This window comes from Phyllostomus hastatus, unplaced genomic scaffold, assembly GCF_019186645.2.
Source record: "Phyllostomus hastatus isolate PE091 unplaced genomic scaffold, TTU_PhHast_1.1 phas_contig_62, whole genome shotgun sequence".
Classification (NCBI taxonomy): Eukaryota; Metazoa; Chordata; class Mammalia; order Chiroptera; family Phyllostomidae; genus Phyllostomus; species Phyllostomus hastatus.
Window position 1 is genome coordinate 13,960,784 of NW_025333921.1, and position 23,713 is coordinate 13,984,496.

The 23,713-nt window shown below is 39.2% G+C and overlaps 1 protein-coding gene across 1 annotated transcript in view; it reads left to right on the forward strand.

Annotated features, from left to right (window-relative positions):
- The window catches only part of KLHDC1 (kelch domain containing 1), an 87,881-nt gene that overhangs the window by 55,383 nt on the left and 8,785 nt on the right, over positions 1–23,713 (forward strand). Inside the window, exons 10-12 of the mRNA XM_045848442.1 lie at positions 10,811–10,883; positions 16,857–16,941; positions 19,832–19,884. Coding sequence (XP_045704398.1) covers positions 10,811–10,883; positions 16,857–16,941; positions 19,832–19,884 — 211 coding nt within the window. The remainder of the gene's footprint in view (positions 1–10,810; positions 10,884–16,856; positions 16,942–19,831; positions 19,885–23,713) is intronic.

A 23,713-nucleotide genomic window follows, 5' to 3' on the forward strand; every position in this document is an offset into this window, starting at 1 on the left:
TATTTTTTTCAAACAGGTTTTCTATCCCTTGTTCTTTTTCTTCTCTGTGTGGTATTCCTGTGATTCAAATGTTTTATGTTTCATGTGGTCCTATAGTCCCCTTAAGCTTCCCTCATACTTTTTGAGTCTCTTTTCATGTTGTTGCTCTACCTGGGTATTCCAGCTCACCAATATGGTCCTCTCCTTCATTCAGCCTGCTCGTCATTTCTTCTAGTGTAATTTTCAGTTCAGATAGTGAATTCTTCATATCTTCCTGGTTCTTGTTTGTACTTTCAATTTCCTTTGATGTTGTTGTAGTTCCCACTCAGTTCCTTGGGCATCCTTATGACCATGTTTTTTTTTTTAATTCTGAGTCTGATTGGTTGCTTGCCTCAAATTTATTTAGCTCTTTAACTGGGTATTCTTCCATTCCTTTTGACTTGGGGGCTCTTTCTTTGTCTCCCCATTTTAGGTGACTGTTTTAGTTTGCTTCTGCATCTCAGGGTGCTCCACTTTGCCTGTCTGTGTTCATGGAGTGGCCTTCTGTGGTAGGAGTTCTATGGGACTCAATGGTGTGGTCTCTTTGATCTCCTTGTCTTGATGCTCTAGGTTTGCCCTTTCTTCCATTTGTGTGGGCTCTCTTGTTGTACTTGGATTTTACTTATTGGTGGCTTCTTTGTTACTGGGGTTCTCCCCTCCTGTGGGTTTACTGTGGTCATGAGTCCCACCTTGTCTTATATGCTGTTGTACAGGTGTTGGTTAACAAAGCAGTGTTACCAGATCACCAAACCTACACCAGCAAAAAGAACCCCATCCCATATCAACAATCTCAACTGCAATTGAGCAAAGATTAATAAAGCTGAAGAGAGAATACAGATATTATAAGATATAACAAAGGGAATATGAGATGACTGAAAGAGGGGAAAATGTTATTGAGTGGTAAGAGGGAGGAGAATTGATAAGAGTAGGGATAGAACCAAGGTGAGGAAAGGGAGAGAACAAAACTTAAAACATAAGTAAAGCATGGAAGGGCAGTGGGAACAATGGGGTAAGAAAAGGGATAGTGTACTATGAGGTTTGATGTATAATGGAACAGGTATTAGGCCAATGGGATAAAAATTGCATAAACACCACAGCAGGGTCAATAGCAATGACAGCTGAATGAAGTTTAATAAAGGTGGAATGGGAATAAGAATATTGTACAACAACAAAAAGTGAATATGAGATATCTACCATAAGGAAAATTGATTTTGAGAGGATGGGAGAAACAAACTAATAAGAGGAAGGAGTAAAACTCAGGTTGAGAGAGCAAATAAAAATGAAATAAAATTTGTCACCCAACTGACCAGGGACAGGAGGAAGGTGAACTGGAGAGAGACAGGAGGGGAGTATTCTGTGGGATTTAAGGTACAAATGAATAGTGAACAAGTAGGAGTTCTGTTGGAGAAGTACAGCAATGGCCGTGGTATTTCACCCAACTGGCCACTGTTTATAAAAGGTGGAGAAGAAATAAGACTCTTATAAGGAAGGAAAAGGAATGTGAGCTGACTTAAGAAAGCAGAGTGCTTAAGCGAGGTTAGATGGAAGAGAAATAGTGAGAGTAAGGGATAGGAACATGGCGTAGTGTGAGAGAAAGTAAAGTTTACCATAACAGTAAGGAAAGTCAGGAAGATGGTGAAATGGATTAAGACCAGGGAAGGGTGCTGTGTGGGATTTGGAACAAATTTGGAATAAATTTGGAATATGATAAAAAACATATAACCTGAATAAAAAGAATACATACTAAAATACCAAAAGTAGTGAGTTATTTGGAAGATTAATAAAATGAAAGAAGAAAAATTAAAATGATGTAAGCTAAAACAAAGAAACAAACAAAAAGCTAAAAAAATCAAACAAAATATACTAATTCTGATGAAAGGCAAGGTGAAATTTGTCTCAGCTGTTGGTGTTCTCCTGCTGACTTCCTTCTGCATCTGTCTCTGGTGTTCTCTCAGTTCCAGGTCTTACAGTCTTATTCTTGAAAAACAAAAGCCCTGCTGGTTGTCAAGCCTGCCTAGTAGATTTTGCAGATCTTCTTGGCTCCTGCAGTCAGTGCGAGATTAGACTCCGTTTTCCCTTTCCAACTGTTTGCCAGGAAAGGGGCTCAGTCTGGGCTACAGTAATCACAGTTGCCCAGTTTCCAGCCCACACCCTCAGAGCAGTGTGTTGTTTGCACTGTCTTCTCTGTGCAGTTGTGCTGGGCTGGCGCTGATACACCACCTCGCTTTGCATCCCTTTGATCAATCCTAAAGTGCACTGAGTGGGACCAAATTACACCCACAATTCTCCTTCCTTGTTGGCTGGGCAGCTGCACACAAGGTATCTGCCCAGGATACATAAGTATCCTGGTTCAAATTTTGAAAACAGTCTCTGTGGATGCTGCTCCTCTGAGCCACTGCCTGGGTTTACACTCTCTAGCAAATCCAGAGTCTTATTTCAGTCATGGCCAGTCATGGACCCCTTTTTCTCCCAGCTCCAGGTGCCACTGAGTTCCCCCCCCACTGTCTGGCACTGTCACAGTCTGCAACCTCTGCCACAGCTTGGGTGCATCGCCAGCTGTGTGTGTACTCTCTGCCTTCCCCCTTCACCCAAGAGACTTTAGGCATTCAAGTCTCTCCTGGAGGGGGTCTAGGATTTACCCACTTGGGGAGGGGAAGGAGCCACTAGGCTGCTGTCACTGACCTGGCTCTCTTCTATGTCCACACTGCAGCCACAGTTTCTGGCTCCATGCAAGGGGACTTACCCCATCCACCTATAAAACCACCTGTTTTGAAGCATCCTCTGCACACTTGGACTTCCAAACTTCATATCAGCTAAGATTCTATTGGCTGTTCATTTTGTCTTTTGGAAGATCAGCTAAGTGTCCCAGCTGGGAATACAAGCAAGTGAGCTCAGCTCCCACCTACATCGCCACCATCTTCTCTCCTGTAGTTTCTTTTTTTTTTGGCTTTTTTCAATTTTCTCTCCAATTTTCTCAAACCATTTATTAAAGAGACTGTCTTTACTCTATTATGTGCTCTTGCCTTCTCTATCAAATAATAATTGACCATGAATGTGTGGGTTTATGTGTGAGTTTATTTCTGAGCTCTCTGTTCTGTTCCACTGATCTCTATGTCTGGTTTTTTTTTTTTTAAGATTTTATTTATTTATTTTTAGACAGAGGAGGAGGGTGGGAAAAGAGAGGGAGAGAAACATCAATGTGTGGTTGCCTCTCACACACCCTCTACTGGGGGCCTGGTCCACAACTAAGAATTGGACTGGCCATCCTTTGGTTCACAGGCCCATGCTCGATCCACTGAGCCACACCAGCCAGGACTGTATGTCTGTTTTTATAGCAGTACTGTGCTGTTTTGATTTCTATGGCCTTATTATATAGTTTATTTTCAGGTAGCATGATTCCTCCAACTTTGCTCTTCTTTTTCAAGATTGCTGAGTCTATTTTGTTTCCATATAAATTGGGGGGATATTTCTTCTAGATTTTTGAAATATGCCATTGGTATTTTAATAGGAATTGCATTGAATCTGTAGATTGCTTTGGGTACTATGGATGTTTTTATGATGTTAATATTCACATCCATGAATATGGTATATGCTTCCACTAATTTGCATTTTTCTTATTTTTTTCTTCAATGTCCTATAATTTTCCAAGTACAGGTCTTTACCTCCTTAGTGAAATTTATTCCTAGGTACTTTATTTTTTTGCTGTAATAATTAATGAGATTGCTTTCTTAATTTCTCTTTCTGATAGTTCATTATTACTGAACTGTGTAATAATGAAACTGGTGGTGTATAAAAATGCCACCAGTTTCTGAATATTAATTTTGTGTCCTGCTACTTTACTAAAAATTCATTTATTATATCCAGTAGTTTTTGGTGAATTCTTTAAAGTTTTCCATGTACAATATTGTGTCATCAGTGAATAATGACAATTTTAATTCCTATTTTTCAGTTTGGATTCCTTTCATTTCTTCTTGTCTGATTGCTGTAGCTAGGACCTCCAGCACTATGTTAAATAAGAGTGGTGAAAGCAGACATCGCTAGTTTCTGATTATTGGGGAAACCCAATTAGTTTTTGCGCATTGAGTATGACATTGGCTGTGGGTTTGTACATATGGCCTGTATTATGTTGTGGTATCATCCCTCTATTCCCACTATGCTGAGAGTTTTTATCATAAATGGGTGCTGGATTTTATCAAATGCTTTTTCTGCATATTTGTATATGATCATGTGATTTTTTTTTTAAGATTTCATTTATTTATTCTTAGAGAGGGAAGGGAGGGAGAAAGAGAAAGAGACAAAAACATCAATGTGTGGGTTACTGGGGGCCGTGGCCTGCAACCCAGGCATGTGCCCTGACTGGGAATCAAACCTGCGACACTTTGGTTCACAGCTTGGTGCTCAATCCACTGAGCTACGCCAGCCAGGGAGTGATTTTTATCCTTCATTTTGTTTATGTGATGTGTATCACATTTATTGGTTTGTAATATTGTACCAACCTTGCATCTCTGGAATAAATCCCTCTTGATCATGGTGTGTGATCCTTTTACTGTATTGGTGAGTCCAGTTTGCTAGTATTTTGTTGAGAATTTTAGCATCTATGTTCATCAGGGATTTGGCCTATAATTTTCTTTCTTTGTAACATCTTTATCTGGTTCTGGAATTACCATAATGCTGTCCTCGTAAAAAGAGCTTGGAAGTGTTCCCTCTTCTTGAATTTTTGGAATAGTTTGAGATGGATAGTGTCATTTCTTCTTTGAATGTTTGTTAAATTTCACCTATGATGTCATCTGGTTCAGGACTTTTGTTTGCTGGCAGTTTTCCAGTTATTGCTTCAATTTTATTAGTTGCAATTGGTCCATTCATGTTTTCTGATTCTTTCTGATTCAGTTTTGGAAGATGGTATGTTTGTAGGTAATTATCCATTTTTCCCAGGTTGTCCAGTTCATTAGCATATATTTGTTCATAGTATTTTCTTACAATCCTTTTTATTTCTATGATGTCAGTTGCGACTTCACCTCTTTCATTTCTGATTTTATTTGTTGAGTCCTCTCTCATTTATTCTTGATGAGTCTGGTTAAGGGTTCATCAATCTTGTTTATCTTTTCAAAGAAGAAGCTCTTGGTTTCATTGATCTTTTGTATTTTTTTGTCTCTGTGTCATTTATTTCTGCTCTGATCTTTATTATATCCTTCCTTCTACTTTGGGCTTTATTTGTTGTTGTTTTTCTAGTTCTTTTAGGTGAAGGATTAGATTGTTTATTTTAAAATTTTGTTGCTTATTTAGGTAAACCTTTAAGGCTATGTACTTCTTTCTCAGGACTGTTCTCACTGTGTCCCATAGATTTTGGGTTGTGTGTTTATTCTCATTTGTTTCTAGGTAATTTTTCATTTCCTCCTTGATCTCATTGTTAATCCATTCATTGGTTAGTAACATGCTATATAGCCTCCATGTGTTTCAATTTTTTTTATTGTAGTTGATTTCTTGTTTCTTACCATTGTGGTCTGAAAAGATGTTTGACATGATTTAAATCTTCTTAAACTTGTTAAGACTTATTTTGTGTTCTAACATGTGGTCTGTCTTTGAAAATGTTGTGTGGGCACTTGGAAGAATGTATATTCTGCTGCCTTGGGGTGAAATGTTCTGTAAATATCAATTAAATCTACCCAATCTAGTGTGTTGTTTAAGGTCACTGTTGCCTTCTTGATATTTGTCTGGAAGATTTATCCATTGATGACAGTGGGGTGTTAAAATCCTCTACTATGACCGTATTGCTGTGGATCTTTCCCTTAATGTCCACCAAGATTTTCTTTATATGTTTAGGTGCTTCTGTATTTGGTGTGGAAATATTTACAAGGGTTATAGCATATCCTCTTGTTCAGTTGATCCCTTTGGTATTCTGTAATGACCTTCTTTGTCACTGTTGTGGCTTTTGTTTCATAGTCTATTTTGTCAGATACAGATATTGCTACCCCAGCTATTTTTTTTTGTTTGTTTCCATTTGCATGGAATATTTTTTCCATCCCTCACTTTCAGTATGTGTGTATCTTTTCTGAGGTGGGTCTCTTGCAGGCAGCGTATGTGTGGTTCTTGTTTACTAATCCATCCAGCTACCTCATGTCTTTTGACAGGACCATGTAATCCATTTATATATAAGGTTATTATTGATAGATACTTATCAATGTTTATTGCCATTTTATTCTGTATACCTATATTCTTCTCTCTCTCAATTTCTTTTTTCTTTCTTCTTCTTAAAGCAGACCCTTTAACATTTCTTGAAATGCTGGTTTGGTGGTAATGAACTCCTTTAGGTTGTTTCTGTTTGTTTTGTTTTTTGTTTTTCTATCTAGGGAGCTCTTTATTTTGCCTTCAGTTATAAATGATAGCCTTATTAGACTGAATAGTATCGGTCGTAGGTCCTTGCTTCTCATCACCCTGACTTATTTTATGCCAGTCCCTTCTGGCATGAAATTTTTTGGTAGAGAAATCATGTGACAGCCTTTGGGAGCTCCTTTGTAGGTTACTAATTGCTTTTCCTTGCTGCTTTTAAGATTCTCTGTTTGTTTTTAATCTTTGGCATTTTAATTGTGATGTGTGTTGGTGTGGGCCACTTTGGGTTCTTGATTGGCACTCTCCGGTGCTTCCTGAACTTGTGTGACTTTTTCCTTCACCAGCTTAGGGAAGTTTTTAGTCATTATTTCTTCAAACAGGTTCTCCATCCCTTGATCACTTTCTTTACCTTCTGGTAGCCTTGTGATATGGATGTTGTTATGCTTGATGTCCCAGAGGTTTCTTAGACTTTCTTCATTTTTTAAAATTCTCTTTTCTTTTTGATGCTGTGCTTGAATGCATACTATTATCTTGTCCTCAAAATTGCTGATTTGGTGCTATTCTTCATCTAACCTGTTGTTGATTCCTTCTAATGTAGTCGTCACTTTAGACATTGTATTGTTAATTTCGGATGGGTTCTTTTTGTGGTTTCTATGTCCTTTTTAATGTTTATTATCTCTTTAAGTTCTCTCTAAGATCACCCATTCTTCCTGTAAGGTCCTTGAACATCCTTATAACCATTGTTTTAAACTCTGCATCTGGTATTTTGGTGGATTCCATTTCATTTAATTCTTTCTCTGGGGATTTCTCTTGTTGTTTCATTTGGGTCATATTTCTTCTCTTTGTTTTGTCTTTGTGTATTAGGTAGATCTCTTAGATTCCCAGACTTGTTATGATGACTTTTTGATAAAGGTATCTTGTTGGGTTCAGTGGCCCAATCTTCTAGATCACCTGATCTCCATACTCCAGGAATGTTCCTTGTGGGTTATGTGCACCTTTTTGTTGTGGTTGAGTCTTGAATGCTGTTGGCCCTTTCATAGGTGGAGTTAACCCTTCAGGATGGTTTAGTAGAAAGATAAACCTCGATCACCACATATGATGTCCAGGGGCCACCCCACCAAGGCAGCGCTGTTCCTAGCAGAATCTGGCACCTGGCGAAATCCCCCTTTGGGTGTGCCTCTTGTGTGACTACTGGGGTCTAGCTCTGGTATGGTCTAAAACCCATAGCTGGTTGTGTTGCTTCTGGGTCCACTTGGGCAGGGTTCAGGTACAGGTCAATGTCAGTCATTATATGTAATTGGCCTAGGGCTGCCTGTCTGGAGCTACCACACTGTTTACTCTTTGTGCCTGCATCTGCTGGTCTTTCGTGTGCATACAAGGGCCCAGTTTGTGTATGTGGTTGGATTTTTCCTGCTTAGTACTGGGGGCAGATCTGTAAAAGAACCTAGGTTCCCTGAGGTCTGTCTGCACTTGTTGGCTTCTCCACCTCCTACTGAGGTTGCCTGGTCTTTCAGAGCTTTCACAAGAAAGACTATAGAGTAGGCCCAAGCTGGATGCAATCCACAGACCTTCCACAGGTTGTGAGCTTGGCCTGGCAGGGCAACAGACAGGGCTAGTTGGTTCCCTACCTGGGGTCACACATTCAGGCACTCAATGAGGGGAAAGTGGCCTAAACCACTCAGTCTATGCCAGAGTCTCCAACTCTAGTTCCTTCACAATGGGCTGTAGGTTCAGGTTGTGTGCAGCCAGCCATCTACTCAGCTGGGAAGAGCCACCAGGCTCAGGAGAACAGATCAAAAGTCTCCCATTGGGGATGATATTGGCCCAGCCCACAGGAGGGGGCTAAGCACTTAGTCCCAGTCCCAGACAACAACCTCCAAAGGGCTCACACTCTGAATGTCCCAGCTCTTAGCCTCTCTCCCTTTCCCTTCATGGAACTGAGCCCAGCAGGGCAGGGTACCAGGGATTTGGCAGGGCTGATGCAAAGAGTCTCCTGTTGAGGGCTGTGCCTGCAAACCTGGAGGAGGGGGCAGGACACTTCTTCCCCTTCCCAGGGTAACATGGGCTGAGCTCACAGGTGAGAGAGTACTGGCCCCCATCCCTCGCCATGTAGCCACACACCCCAGGATCCACCTGTCTGGTTCCTGGAGAAAAGCTTCCCTGGAAGACGTGCTTTGAAAATCCTAGCTCTGCATGGCACTCTGAATCCCTTGCTCAGCTGAACTCAGCAGAATAGAACCAACCAAGTGATTCGACAGGAGGGAGATGGGCACTGGCAATGCACTTGAGGTGGGAGAGGCAGGCCCTCTTTCCAAAGCCACACAGTTTATTCACTCTCTGAGTCTCTGCCAAGAGCCTCCCCAGAAAAAGAGGGCCCCCCAAATCATTGCTGGGTGCAGCCCGAATCCCCCTGTGCAGGATCCCAGTATGGCAGAGTGGCATCACCAGCAGTTAGACACCAGGCAGTGCTGTAACAATAGGAGTGCTTGTCCCTGGGAAGGTGGCATCTAGGTCTCCCAGGTGGACAGAATCCTCACTGATTTTTCACTACCAGATGCTAAGTGGGCTCCTCTTCATGTCTCTGTTGCTCTGGGTTGAGGATCCCTGTGCAGGGCTGAGATCCCACACTTCTGGGGGGAGGGAGTTTTGCAGCTGCAATATCCCTCTGGCTTCTCAACCACTGTACCTGGGTGCAGGGGCTATCCCTTTTCATGTCTCCGCCCTTCTTACCAGTCTCTGTGTGGCTTTTCTGAACCCTTGGTTATATTTCAGTTCAGCTAGCCTTTTGTTGGTTATTCAGGTTGATGGCTCTATAATTTAGCTATAAATCTGGTTTTGGCTGAGAGCAGGTGAAGGTAACTTCCACCTACTCCTCTACCATCTTGGAATGCCTCATTTTTTTCTTAGTTGTATTTTATACTTAAAGTGTCTTCCTTTGTTTCGATTTTATGGTTTACCTTTATTTTAACCCCAACTATATGCTTGCATTGAAAATTAGAAATGGAAGACCCACCCTTTTGCTTTTGTTCTTCCTGGTTCTCCTTGTTTTCCTGTTTCCTAGGTGTAGAAAGAAGGAAGGGTGGTTGAACCTAGGTGAATTAAAGCCCCTTCTGACTAAAATAGTCTATGATTCCACATCCTCCAAACTTTTGATCCAGATGCTTATACTGTAGGCTGGAATGGGAATTAGAAGAGCAGCCTTTTCTAGAATGCTCTGGAAATATAAGGTGGGAAGACCTGTTGCTCCTCTTTTTGTTCCAAAACTATAAAGGAAAGTGCTTAGCTAGAATTTTTTTAACTCCTGTCATTGCTGGTCCTAATGGCTATGGGTTTTGAAATGTAGTTTTTCTTTTAGAATTAAAATTATATCATTAGGATAGAAAAATGACCAAGAACATTTGCTTCTTAGTTTGACATACTAAATGTTTTACATTTTCTTAACTCAAAAGTTTTCTATGGCTAGAGATGTTTTCATTAAGATAACTTTTATAGCATTAAAGTCATTTCTATAATCTCATATAGGATCTGGAAAAAACTATTTTTTTCAACAAAAATTTATTGAGTATCAGCTGGTGTATCTGGCAGCCTGCTGGCAAACGAATGCAAGAGGTTGGTTGGAAACAGCAATTCCTAGTAGGGGATATTAATTTTTGCAGAATATTATGCTGCTTCAATTTCTGGGGGGGGGGGGTAATTAAAAGAGATTTGGAATATAATAAAAAACTAAAATATAATAAAAAACATTTATCCATTTCACTAGGGGTTAATATATCTTCATGAGTGCTACTGTTTTTAATTCCTATTTGCTGATTTTGGCCATTGACCTATGGGGAATTAAATGTCCTAACTCTTAAAGTTTTTTTAATTTTTAATTTTAAATTAACTTATTTTCAATTATAGTTGATATACAATATTATATTAGTTTTAGGTGTACAAAAAGTGATCACCATAAGTCTAGTACCCATCTGCAAATGTCTTAACTCTTAGTCCAGTTAGTTTCTTCCTTTATAGGTTCTACTTAAGATGTGGACATAACGTGTTTTAGATAATTCTAAGAAATAATTCTTAGTTTTGTTCACAGTGATAATGTCATTGTAGTTATGTACACTAGTGTTGTAGTTATATAAAAATTTTCCTCTTTTTAAAGCAGTGCTTACTGAAGTATGCCTGGGGGAAATGATTGGAGATGTAGGATTTACTTTAAAATAACTCAGCCAACAACAATAATAAAGAGAGCTAAATGGAGCATATGTGACAAAATCTTTATAGTTGTTGAATCTGGGATATGTGTTGGTTCAATAATATGTTCACTCTACTTTTACATACCTCTGAATTTTTTATGAGAAAATAAACACACACACACAAAACATTATTATGTAAATACAGCATGACAAATTTGGAAAAAAATGTAAAATTTTATCCCAAAGAACCTAACCTTAATTTTTGAACTGGCATAATATTGCAGGTGATGGTTGGATTCATAATGTCATAACAAATTGTTGGAAACAACTGACACATTTACCTAAAACAAGACCCAGGTAAGTCTAGAAGTTAACAAACAATAGTAAAATAGTCAAGAATTTTTTAAATATTAAAATATAGTACTTAATTTATAGTGTTTGCCATTAAAACCTTAAATCACCAGGAAAGATGTTTTTTCAAGTAAGCTTGATGTTACTGATATAATTTAATGATCATTTAAATGATATCTGATTGTTAGAAATGATCTATTCAGTTTCTACCCATATTTGCATATTTGAAAGTATTATCCTTTTAAGTAAATGCATAATATTGCCTGATAAATATGAAAATTGATAGTAACATATAATTTTACTTTTTTAATAAGTAGACGTGAATGGGGTTGGCTTTAATAGTAGTAGTTTATGGAAGAGGTTTAGAGCAGTTTAATGGGGAAATTGCTTTCATGTCAATCAAATACTGTTTTTGTTTATTAACTTATATTCATTTATGTGAATTTTTTAAAAAGAAAACATTATTTCTGGTATTTGTAGAGTATAATTTTCTACAAAAATTACAGAAATGATGTACTATTTATTATTAGGCTACAAAGAAAACCACATTAGTACTGTAAATCTTATTTTTTCTAATTTGATTGAATTGTGTAATAAAGATATATTCATAGGAAATTCAGATTTGGCACATTAAATTATTATAATTAGTAACAGATTTTATTCTTTTTCATGCCATGTATTTTAGATTTTTTACTATATTTATTCTAATGTGAATCAACTTAATAACATACATTTCAGTAATTTAATATATGACAAGTAACTTGAGAAAAATACCTGAAAATATTTATATATATATATATATATATCATTGTGTATACCTATATTACTATGAATAATATATTTAAAGTTTATCATAGTTGTATGTATGATTCTTATATCTTCATGTATAAAAATTCATTTGAATGTTTTATTTTAGTAATTCTGTATTTTTTCTAATATATATTTTAATTTAAAGAGTTTTATATTAAGATATAGGAGCCCAGAGTTCTAGTCCTTGCTCAGCTACTACTTAGCATTTTGGCTTTGGGAAAGTTACTTACGAAACTGAGCATTGTTTTTTCATCTGTGAAATAAGAGAGCTGGACTAGATAAGCTCTTTGTTCTCTTCCAGTTGTTTGATTGTATGAATGCATTAATTATAGACCAAAGTGGTAGTAAGAATGTTTAATTTTTTAATTGCTATTTTATATTTAAACCCTTAATGAGTAATTAAAGCAGCACAACTATGATCATTAATATACTAGTTAGAACTGAGCTATGTGAAGAGATTTTGTAAATTTAACTAATGTGCCATCTAAATAATATGCTTTATTAGAATGTTTAGGTGATAAGTTTAGAGCAGCTGTGAGAGGACATAAACTGTCAGTCTGTAGAAAGAACATCAGGTTGCAAACTAGATGTCACCAAAATCAAGGCAGGAAAGGCTTTCCAGTGTTCTTCGAAGATGAAGTCCAGGCCAGAGTTTCCATAAGGCAGATAAGACAGAGGCAGATCTATCTTCAGGTATGAGGTGAGGAGGAGAACAGGTGGGATACAGTTTAGTGTAAGGAGAACATATATGTGTGTGTATATACTAATTTTTTATGAAAGTAAGAATTTACTTAACATCTAAATGAATTTTGTGCAAACTTTTCCAAGTTATAATTTGAAATGTAAGCTGCCCAATTCTCCTCTTGTAATTCTACATCAGGTTTCTCAACCTCTGTACTATTGACATTTTGGACCAAATTATTTAATGTGAGGGGTGTCCTGTGCATCGGAGGATGTTTAATAACATCTCTGTCCTTTACCCATTAGATGCCAGTAGTACTACCCCCCATCAACCTGGAGTTATGACAATCAAAAATATCTCTAGATATTGTCAAATGTCCCCTTGGGGACAGAAGTGGCCCTGGTTGAGAACCACTGTTGTACAGCGTTACGTCCTCCTCTAAAGGTCTCACTAGATAAAACAATATTTGGTTGAAAAGCTGTCTACATATTCATATCTGATCATTTGTATAGGTGGCTGTCAGCACAGAACTTTCTTAAATATCTGTAAAAGGTGTCAATAAGGTGTTGGTCTATAGAGCCTTAGATACAGTTGTATCCCATGAGCATTGCCAAGGTTACCTGACCTTCTCTCCAATAAGTTAAGCTTCCAATATCTGAGGACTCCATCATATTCTATCTCTTCTACCCAATCCCTCTTCTTGTTCCCAACTCCAACCCCAAAACATAATCTGGGTGTCGCTGAAGATTTATATCACATTATGGTCTAACACACAAGCTGGAGAATTGGGCAGAGTATTTCCCAAACAGAGTCTCTAATGACTCACTTCTATCCTGGGTCCGAAGTACATTTGTCATTGAATGTATCAAGATTGAGGAAAGGCTTTAAGAAGCTGTACATAATATCACTGTTTGCACTTGTGGAAGTTAAGTAAAAAGTATTAATGTACTAAAAATAAGTTATGTGGTAATAAAAGGTGATAACATGTAATTATTTGGGGAATTTGTTGATTCAGCAATTTGATGTGTTAAGAGAAATAAAGTACTTTCAGAATTAAAGCAATGACTTTGTAAACCCTCAATTTATTTTGTAAAATTGAGAAATTTATGTGTATTTTTTATTCTGATAGTTTAAGCCCTCAGAAATATTGAACTTTTTAAAACCATAAAAGTATTCTTGGTAAATAATGTGAAACTGGAAATGGATCTGTGCTATCAGACCATTTTCAAAAGAATGTTAAATGCTCTACTCCTTTATGAAATAATGTGCTTATTTGATCTCTGAATAAATTATGATGGCATTTTGTGTTTGCTTTTGTTAATCAAAAGTTTTTGATCACCTGCTGGATACAGAACACCATAATAGGCATTTTTAAAGAGAAACATATAATTAGATTACCCAAGCTCCAGTGATGTGCTGGTAAACAGTTAACACTGCTGTCCAGGAAAAACAAAATTTTAAAAAAGACATAATATGTAGCATTTGCTGATTTCCACCATGGCTGGTTTCAAGCTACCAACATGATGTCATTGAACATGGAGTCGGATGGAGGTGCACAGTCAGCTTTAACTAGTCAATTAACTGGTTCCAGCATACCAGTGCAGCAGTTTTTCACCTTAAAGATCTTTTTGTGGGGAGCTAAAGACACATCAAACAGTTAAAGCAGTATATAGAGCAGTTTATCATCAAGTATAAGTTAGATTATAAAATGAGCACTTAAATGTTGAAAGGTGCTAAACAGAGAGGGTGACAGCCAGTTCGGGTAGCATTTGGGGATTTTTTTTTAATTATATATTATTGATTATGCTATTACAGTTGTCCTGATCTTTCCCTCTTTGCTCCCCTTCACCCAGCACCCCCTACTCCCTCAGGCAATCCTCCCACCATTGTTCATGTCCATGAGTCATGCATATAAGTTCTTTGGCTCCTCCATTTCCTACATTGTACTTTACAGCCCCATGGCTACTCTGTAACTACCTATTTGTACTTCTTAATCCCCTCACTTCATCACCCATTCTCCTCCTCCGTCTCCCATCTGGCAAACTTCTAGTAACTAACGTCTTTTCTCTTGCTGCTTTTGAGAGTCCATCTTTATCTTTAACCTTTGGCCTTTTAATAATGTGTCTTTGAGTGGGTCTCTTTGCATCAATCATAATTGGGTCTCTCTGTGCTTTCTGGACTTGCATGTCTAGTTTCTTCACCAAATTAGGGAAGTTGTCTTGTGCTATTTTTTCAGATAGATTTCTAATGTCTTGCTCTTTCTATTCTTCATCTGGCACCCCTATGAGGTGAATGCTGGACCTCTTAAAGTTGTCCCAGAGGTTTATACTATCCTCATTTTTTGGATTCTTTTTTTTTCTTGTTCTGCATGGTTGTTGTTGTTGTTGTTTTGCTTCCTTATGTTTCATACCATTGATTTGATTCTTGGCTTCATCCATTCTCCTGTTGTTTCCCTGTAAATTGTTCTTTATTTTGATTAATGTATCCTTTGTTTTTGACTGGGTCTTTTTTATGTTGCTGAGGTCCTTGCTAAGTTCCTTGAGCATCCTTATAACCAGTGTTTTGAACTCTGCATCTGATAGATTGCTTATCTCCATTTTGTTTAGTTCTCTTTCTAGAGTTTTGATCTGTTCTTTCATTTGGGCCATGTTTCTTAGTCTCCTCATTTTGGCAGCCTCCCTATGTTTGTTTCTATGTATTAGGTAGAAGTCCTTTGAGTCTGTGTCTTGCTAGTATGGCCTAATGTAGTAGGTGTCTTGTAGGTTCCAGTGGCACAGCCTCCCCTATCACCCAAGCTGGGTATTCAAAGTGTGCCCTTTGTATGGTCTGAGTACACTCTCCTCTTGTAGTTGAGCCTTGGTTGCGGTTGAGAGACCAATGGGAGGGATTTACCCAGGCCAGTCAGCTGTTAGGACTGGCTGTGACCACTGACCACCAACCTCTACCCCCTGTGGAGGATCATCTGTGCAGGAGCAGGGTGGTGGTGCTCTGACTTGGTCTCTAGGTGTCCACTGGATTCATTGGCCCCAGGGTTTCCCAGGTGGTGCAAGCCAAGGTCCAATCCCACATGTGTTTTACCCAGGTCACCCTGCCTGAACTATAAAGCAATCTGAGATGGCTGCTACTTGTGCTGGGCTTGGAGATTCCCAGGTGAAGCCAAACTGTGACTCTAATCTGGCTGCTGCTAGGGCTCACTGAAGCCAGTTGTTGCTTGTTTGATACGATTTAGGAGCCAAGACCAGCCATTCTTACGGCAAAGCAGTTTGTGTGGACCCCTAAATTGGGTGGATCTCCAGGGTGGGTCACACAGTGTTAGCCAGGTTGATATAATCTCAGATAGGGCACCAGCCTACTGGTTTTGTTGGGGTAGGGCTCAGAAAAGGGACAATGGGCTGTGCTTGCCCTGATGCCAGACACTGCAATCTCTCCCTGTGTGCCACTGGTGCCCTTCAGGCTGCCACCCCAGTGCTGCAGCTCAGAGGGAGTGAGTCTGAATAGGTGAGTCTGTGTGTGGGTTCCCCAAGAGGAACTGCTTAGGGCTCCAGTAGCCTCCTCCACAGACTGAATCCCCACTGGTTTTCACAACCAGAAGTTGTGGGGACTTATCTTCCTGGCACTGGAATCCTGGGCTGGAGGCCTGGTATGGATGGATCTAGGACTCCTTGCTCCATTTGGGGATTTTGAGCCTGTTTTTCTTTTAGGCCATGGAAGAATGACTTCTCATTTTAAAACTTGGAAACTGAATGAACAGAGTCAGATGGAAGCTTTACTCTTAGGAAAAGCAAATTAAGTTTGCTGAAGTGGAGGGTTCATTTGGAGAGAAGCAAGAGTTCATTTTAGTTTTATGGGAAACAGAAATAGTTCTTGGTTGTAAATATAGGATAAGAAAAATGGCACAGGTACATCTTGATCAGAAGGTGTCCATGGTTAAAAACAATATTTGACAAATATTTATCAATATGTAGCTGATATTACAGACAGAAAGATGAGGAACATGTGTGGTATTCTGTACCCAGAGTGATAAGCAGTGTAACGATGTAAATAAAAAGAAAATTCCAAATTGGACTTGTCAGGTGATGGGAGAAGAGGGAACAGGAGTCAAAAATGAGGACAGGAACATGGCAGATAGTAATAAGGAAAATGGGAAAGGTGTCTATTTATGCTGATCAGTTCTTCCTAAAATGTTTTTGTGATAAATTATTTTAATATCCAAGTTAGAGAGATTAGAAAAAGTTGTGGGATAAAATGGGAAAGTTATTATCATCTCCTTAACTGAAATGATGTGACTTAATGAGCTCTAAAATCTAATTCTCTGATGATCCTAGAAGGATCTTTAAAATCTGTCTTCTTTGAGAATATGCCAAAATTTGGAGTTTGATAATGCCTTTTGAAATAGATTACATTTTAGACTGTTCAATTGAAGATATTTATCTGTGATATAGTTTCTTCTTTGATAGTATTTCACTGTTTATACTTTTCAATCATAGGTTATGGCACACTGCCTGTTTGGGAAAAGAAAATGAAATAATGGTATTTGGTGGGAGCAAAGATGATTTACTTTCCTTGGATACAGTAAGAAAATTTCTTATCTAAATATTTCCTCTAATTGTGTTATTCAGCCTAAATGGTTGTTCAATAAGAATGTTAGTATCCCTACATTGCAAAATATGGAAAGGCATGAAATATTATTCTGTGGTGTGACTAATCTTCAGAGTAAGTGGCTTTTGTGAAGTATTTCAGGATCTTAGGTTTGCAAATCAAAATAGGTCTATTAACTTTATTAGTCAAGTTATTAAGAAAAGGCTTCAAAGGATGGCTTTTCATTGTTTCTCTGATGTTTCCCATGATATGGGTGTTTATAATTTTATTGAAATAATTGATACATAAAAAGAATATATGATGTATATGTAAAATACTTAGTGTAAAAAGTGCTTATGAATTTTGCTACCTAACAATAACTAGAACATCATTAATGCTAGCTTTTTTCCTCAAGAGGAAACTACTTTGAAATGCTTAGTGTATTTTCTTTTATTATGTGCATCTTTTGCCACTGCTTCACCTGTTTTACACTTGCATGAAAGCATTTGTTTTAAAATCTGATAAAACTAAGGTCAAAGGAATAAATGGGTAGCATTTGGAGGGTATTGTTCTTTCACTCCTAGCACCTTGGGAAATTCAGAGCAGGGTGGCCACCCTCCTTTTTTGGATGTGATGGGACAGGATTTCAGGACTGGTTGCTGTGGTTGGATGAACACTTAGGCACAGCAGGACTGAGCCTCCGTGGAGGTGGTGGTACAACAAGCCAGGGTCCAGCCAAGGAGGGGCCCATTCCCTTTCATCTCCTTGGGTGTAGTTATTTCCAAAGTTGCTCCTATGGAATAGCCTGGCAAACCCTGAAATAGGTAGCTTCTCTCTAGGTAACTGGTTTATTTCATAGTCCTGAAGCCTTAAATTTAAAAGTTATATATACTGAAAGTTTCAGAACTTACTTTGGCTGAGAATGCAGTGCTTCAATAAAAGATGAAAACCACAACTTTGCATTTAATTAAGAAGCAAATTTAGTGGTTCATCTTTTTCTGGGCACTAGAAGTCTTCACTTAGGACACAAATTTTATCATTGAAATAGGAATTCTGATTAAAATCATGATCATAAATTATGAAATTCTAAAGACCTATTTGAAAGGATTAGGGAAATTTTCTGCTGATTCTTCCACATTAATTTTCAAATGAGAAAATCGTATTCAAAAAATCTTTTAGACCTGTGATTTTCAAATGAAGAATTCTCAGAAAGTCCTGGTGTTACACAACGGACCCATGGAGGGTGGGGGGACAAAATACAATAACCTAATGGACCCCCCCTTTCTCCCAGGATCCCCCTGTACTAGGTTCGCCTTGCCTAGTGCCAGGGAATTATAGCTCTCAATGCTAGAGACTGGTGAAAAGGAAAGTAATTATTTATTCAAAAGTTATACAGACTTAGGAATAATGACAATGTCTTCATTAAGATCCGAAAGTCCCTTAAAACACCCACAAACACACACAGTCCTTCCTTCCCCTTTACCCACTCCTGGGTACCATATCTCAGGAAAAGAAATAGAAGTCCATGGCTCAGGTAGCCCCTGGTTCTTCCCAGTAATCCTTGCTCAGCTGGCAGGCCTCTCTTGGTTCCCAGCACCATCAGCTATGTCACTGGGATCTCCAGTTCTTAATCCAAACCCACATGGCACCTTCTTTTGGCTCACCAGCAAGAGCCCTTTCACCCCTTTCCTTCCCACAGCGTCTCTCCTGCATTCTTCCAAACTGCTGAGAGAGTTCTGCATCGCTGCTACATCTTGCTTCCCAGCTTCCTAAGCTGTGTGGCAAAGGGAGCCCCAAAGCCGTGTGGTTCTCTTCTAGCATGGCTGCCATGCCTGGGTTTAAATCCCAGCACCGGTCTTCCTCTGCAGCCCCATTTCTGATCCCTCCCACAATTGGCTACACCTGCCAGCATTCCTGTGTTTTTCCAGCTTTTCTGGGCTGCCGTAGTAAGTTCAGGCAGGTGTGGCCTTGTGGTGTGGAGCCAATCATCTCCAAGCTCTCATGCAGGCCCTGTAACCGGCGGGAGCTGCCTCCCAGTTACATCCTGGGTGAAAGTCACTCCCATCTCCCTGGCTTAAAGCCCTGGCACAGCAGCTGAACATACCCATGAAACCAGTTAAGACTTACGGATATGTTAAATGACCATACCTGAGGTTATTTGCAAAACTGTTGTTATGCAGATCAACTCTCAATGGCCCTGCTCCATATGTCCCATCCCCTAGTTCAGACTTGTGGGGGTAAGGACATCCTGTCTTTTTTTTAATATTTCCTGGACAGCCTGAGTTCTGGACCCCATTACAAATCCCTATTGGGGGGCTCCTGGCTGCACCCTGTTACACTGGGACCACCTGGAAAAGGGAGATGGGATAAAGAGAAGATCTAAAAATAAGAGTAATTTGGATGAAAAAAGTTCTGCTTAAAAAAAAAAGTTTGAAAACCACTACATCGTCATTGTAAACTTACTGTTCTAAGAGAAAAACATGTTTCTGATTTTTAAATTTGTGGTTATATAGATTGTGGTTAGGTAAAAACTGGGTCACTGAAAATATAGGAACCACGTTTCTAAAATTTGTGTGTACGTAGATATCTGTATGTATGTGTATGTTTGTATGTGCATGTGTGTATGTGTGTCCATACCCAGAGAGATTTATTTGCAGCTTTATATAATTTCTTTTACATTTATAAAATAAAATATTTAATATTAATGGTTATTTTTATTTTTAAATTTTTTATTGTTCAATTACTGTTGTCTCCATTTTTCCCCCATTGCTGTCCCCTACCCTACCCACCCTTCACCTCCCACACCCACTCTCCCTGCCCCCCAGCTTTTTCTTTGGCATTATTTTTATAAAAAATGTTGACAACTCCTTTTTATGTTGATTAGGGTCACTGTAATGATTTATTGATCTTTCAAACACAACCTTATTCACTACTCAGGTAAGTAAATTCATTATTATTTTTAAAGATTTTATTTATTTTTAGACAGAGGGGAAGGGAGAAAGAGAGGGAGAGAAACATCAGTGTGTGGTTGCCTCTTGAGTGCCCCCTACTGGGAACCTGGCCTGCAACCCAGGCATGTGCCCTGACTGGGAATCAAATCAGCAACCTTTTGGTTCACAGGCCCACAGTCAATCCACTAAGCCACACCAGCCAGGGCTGAAATTCATTATTTTCAATATATATGCCATTAATATATGATAATTTCTTTCCGCCTGATTTTTGGGGAACTTTGTAATATTTTTCAGGTAGTTTATGACTTGAATTTTTTAAATGTTCAAATTATCCTAAGAGTATAATCAAATTTGTTATGGTGAAACATACACCAATGTTATTTGTATTTTTCTTTAAGATTTTATTTATTTTTAGAGAGAGGAAGGGTGAGAGAGAGGGAGAGAAACATCAATGTATAATTGCCTTTCACATGCCCCCTACTGGGACCTGGCCCGCAACCCAGGCATGTGGCCTAGACTGGGAATCAAACTGGTGACCTTTGGTTTGCAGGCTGGCACTCAGTCCACTGAGCCACACCAGCCAGGGCAAATGTTATTTTTAAAACAAAATATAGAGTATAGTCACATTTTTGCTCTGATAGTAAAATTGCATTTGGTTCATATGGGAATATAAAACATACTGTATTTCCTTGATTCTAAGCCTGACTTTGTCTTTATTTTAACTTTTCTGAAGTCAGAGAATAAACACATATACATGCTTTTAATTTAGTACAATTTTTTTATAACTTCAAAGCTGTTATTAAATTGGTAGTGTAACTTACAGAGACTTAGCTCATATACTCTTGCTTTAAAAAGAATGTATGCAACGTTTAGTGGGAGGATTGTGGAAGAAGCCCCTGTTCCTGCTGGGGAAGGTTAGGAGGAAGGGTTTGAGTGAAGTAGAAGTCACCCAGTGAAGAAGTGTGGGTATTTTGTGCAGTAGGAGTAACATGGGTGAGGGCACTGGAGACAGAGAGACAGAGAGACAGAGAGAGGTGACATGCTCTATGTCGGGGAGTATGCTATAACTTCCAGACATCTTACAGCTTGAATCGCTTGAAAACCAATGAACTAGCTCAAACTGGACCTCCCTAAAGTTTTTCTTAACTGTCCTTTCTGTCAGCAGTGTTTCCTACACTTGCTGCACATTAGAATCTCATGTGGAACTTTAAAACATATTGATGCCTGGGTTCCATCACCACAGATTGTGGTTTCACTGGTCTGGGGTGTAGTGTGGACTTTGAAATTTTTTAATGCTCCCAAGGTAATTCTAACGTGGAGGCAAAGTTTAAGAATTGCTACTGTAGTGATTTATACTGCAGTGTATTTTTACTTGACTTTTGCTGTGAGCAACATAACCGCTCTCCCTAAGTAGACGGCACATTCCTCATACCTCAGGATCAAGGAATATAGTATTCAAGTGCCCACCATGGGGAGGCAATCGCAACCTTTCCCATAAATTGCTAATAATGTAGAAGGCAGGCATTCAAACAACTATAGTAGAAAATTAAAAATTGCTTTAAGAGGCATGTATAGACAGTTTATGAGAATACTAGAGAGGAAGGCCCTCTGTCCACGTGGTTAAGATTGTGAAGGCTAGGGAAGTCTTTCAGAAGAAGAGTTTGAGACAAGAATTTACTATGAGCAGGCAGTGCAGAGATGCTAGCACTATATATGATGTACCTTGGAAACTGAGTTCTTGAGTATTCCTGGGATATAAGTATGAGGGGGGAGTTGTAAGAGATGAGGTTGAACAAGAAATCAGAACCCATATGTGACCTAACACTGTGTCGCTCATGAAGAGGAGTTTATATTATCTTGTAGGAGGTCAGGAAGCACTGAAAAATTTGAAGCAGAGGAATGAGATAATCATATCACAAGTTAGAAAATTCCTCTGGCAATGGTGTGGATGAGACACTGGAGGATATGTGGCCTGGTTAGGAAAGTTGGTAGACACTGTTGCAGTGGTCAGGCACAGAGTGACAGTCTGACCTAGAAAATGGCAGTTGAGCTGGAGAAGGGAGGGAGGTGGGGATACTTAGAAGAGAAACATGGGTGTGGTAGTTAAAAGAGGAGGGAAGAATTGGTGGTAGAGAGAATAGGGAGAAGGCAGTGGAGTTCAGGGTGGGATGGGGTAGAAATGATAAATTTGGTCTTGGACATACTAAGTTGAAGTCCTTAGCGGACCTCTAAGTGGAGCTATCCTTCAAACAGGTAATATATGGATAGAGGTCTGGGCTAGACATAATGATTTAAAGATTGTTGGAATATAAACGATGTGGGTTAGCTTTGCCCAGGAAAGTTCATCCTTACTATCACAAGGATGAAGCCAACAACTGAGCATTAAGAGCGCATTCTGTTTGAGGAGCAGGTAAAGGAAAAAGAGGCACAGAGAGTGACCAGAAATGTCAAAGGTGAACCAGCAGATAATGGGAACACAAAACCTGCAGGAGGAGAGAATTCAATATGGAGAGACCACTTATTATAAAGAGATTACATTATTATTATAAAGAGATTACCGAATATCTGGATTGAAAAGTGCCTAGGAGGTCTTGGCTGGGTAACTCAGTCCTGATATGCCAAGAATGTCATTCTAATATGCTAAGGTTGCAGGTTCAGTCCCCAGTGAGGGCACATACAAGAACCAACCAATGAATTCATAGATAAGTGGAACAAGAAATCAGTGTTTCTCTTTCTCTCTCTCTTTCTCTCTCCCTCTTTTTTACTGTCAAATCTATTAAAGGAATGGAGGGAGGGAGGGAGGGAGGGTGGGAGGAAGGAAGGAAGGAAGGAAGGAAGGAAGGAAGGAAGGAAGGAATTAAGAAACATGCCTTGGAGTTTGGCAATACTAGGAAGTTGTTGGTAAGGTGAGGGTGGAAGCCAAGACGACTTCTAGGGATGAACACCAGGACCAAGGAAGGACTGAGCATATTTGTTCACATGCTGAGGAGAAGAAACCAATGGGAATACGTTGTTGCAAACACAGGAAGTGAAGGCAAATGAGCAGAGCATTGTCTTGAGGAGGTGTATTTTAGTGAACAGGTAAATTGAATTGCCCCTTGACTGGAGCAAGAATACTTTTAAAATAGAGGAGAAAAAAGGAAGTATAAAGAAAAATTAATTTGTTGGTTGGGGACAGGGCATTGAGGTAGTTTTGGCTGATAGTGAGGTCATCTGATAAGAAGAGAGACGAGGATGTGAATTTAAGAAGAGTGGTGAAATTTGAAATAGCTGCTGAGGTGGCTGAGAAGATGACAGAGTGGTGCTGAGCACTGAAGAGGGCACAGCTGGGGTACACAAGAAGCAGTGAGCAGTGAGCTATGTGGGCAGGCACACCGTCCTCTCCAGCGACACTGAGCAGCCAGGGTGCAGGTGCAGTGCAGAAAGGAGATAATCACTGAATTTACCTGTGGTTGGAATTTAGCCAGGATGGTGTAACAAGGGGGACAGTAGAGAGAGGGATTAAGATTTTTGGCAAGAGAATGAAGTGCCTATGGACTAGGCTGGATAGGAAAGAAAGTTAAAACTGGAGGAGTCTTGTTATTTGGTGAACCAGGAAGAGTAAAAAGATAAAGGAGTATAAAAATTAAAAGGATGCAAGGATCCAAGAGGAGAGTATGGAAGTTTAAGGTTTCAGAGGTCAAACTATCCTGAGTGAGATCATAAAGAATAAAAAGGTTTTTGCCCTGGCTGGTGTGGCCCAGTGGATTGAGTGCTGGCCTGTGAGCCGAAGGGTCACTGGTTGGATTCCCCCTCAGGGCACATGCAAGGTTGTG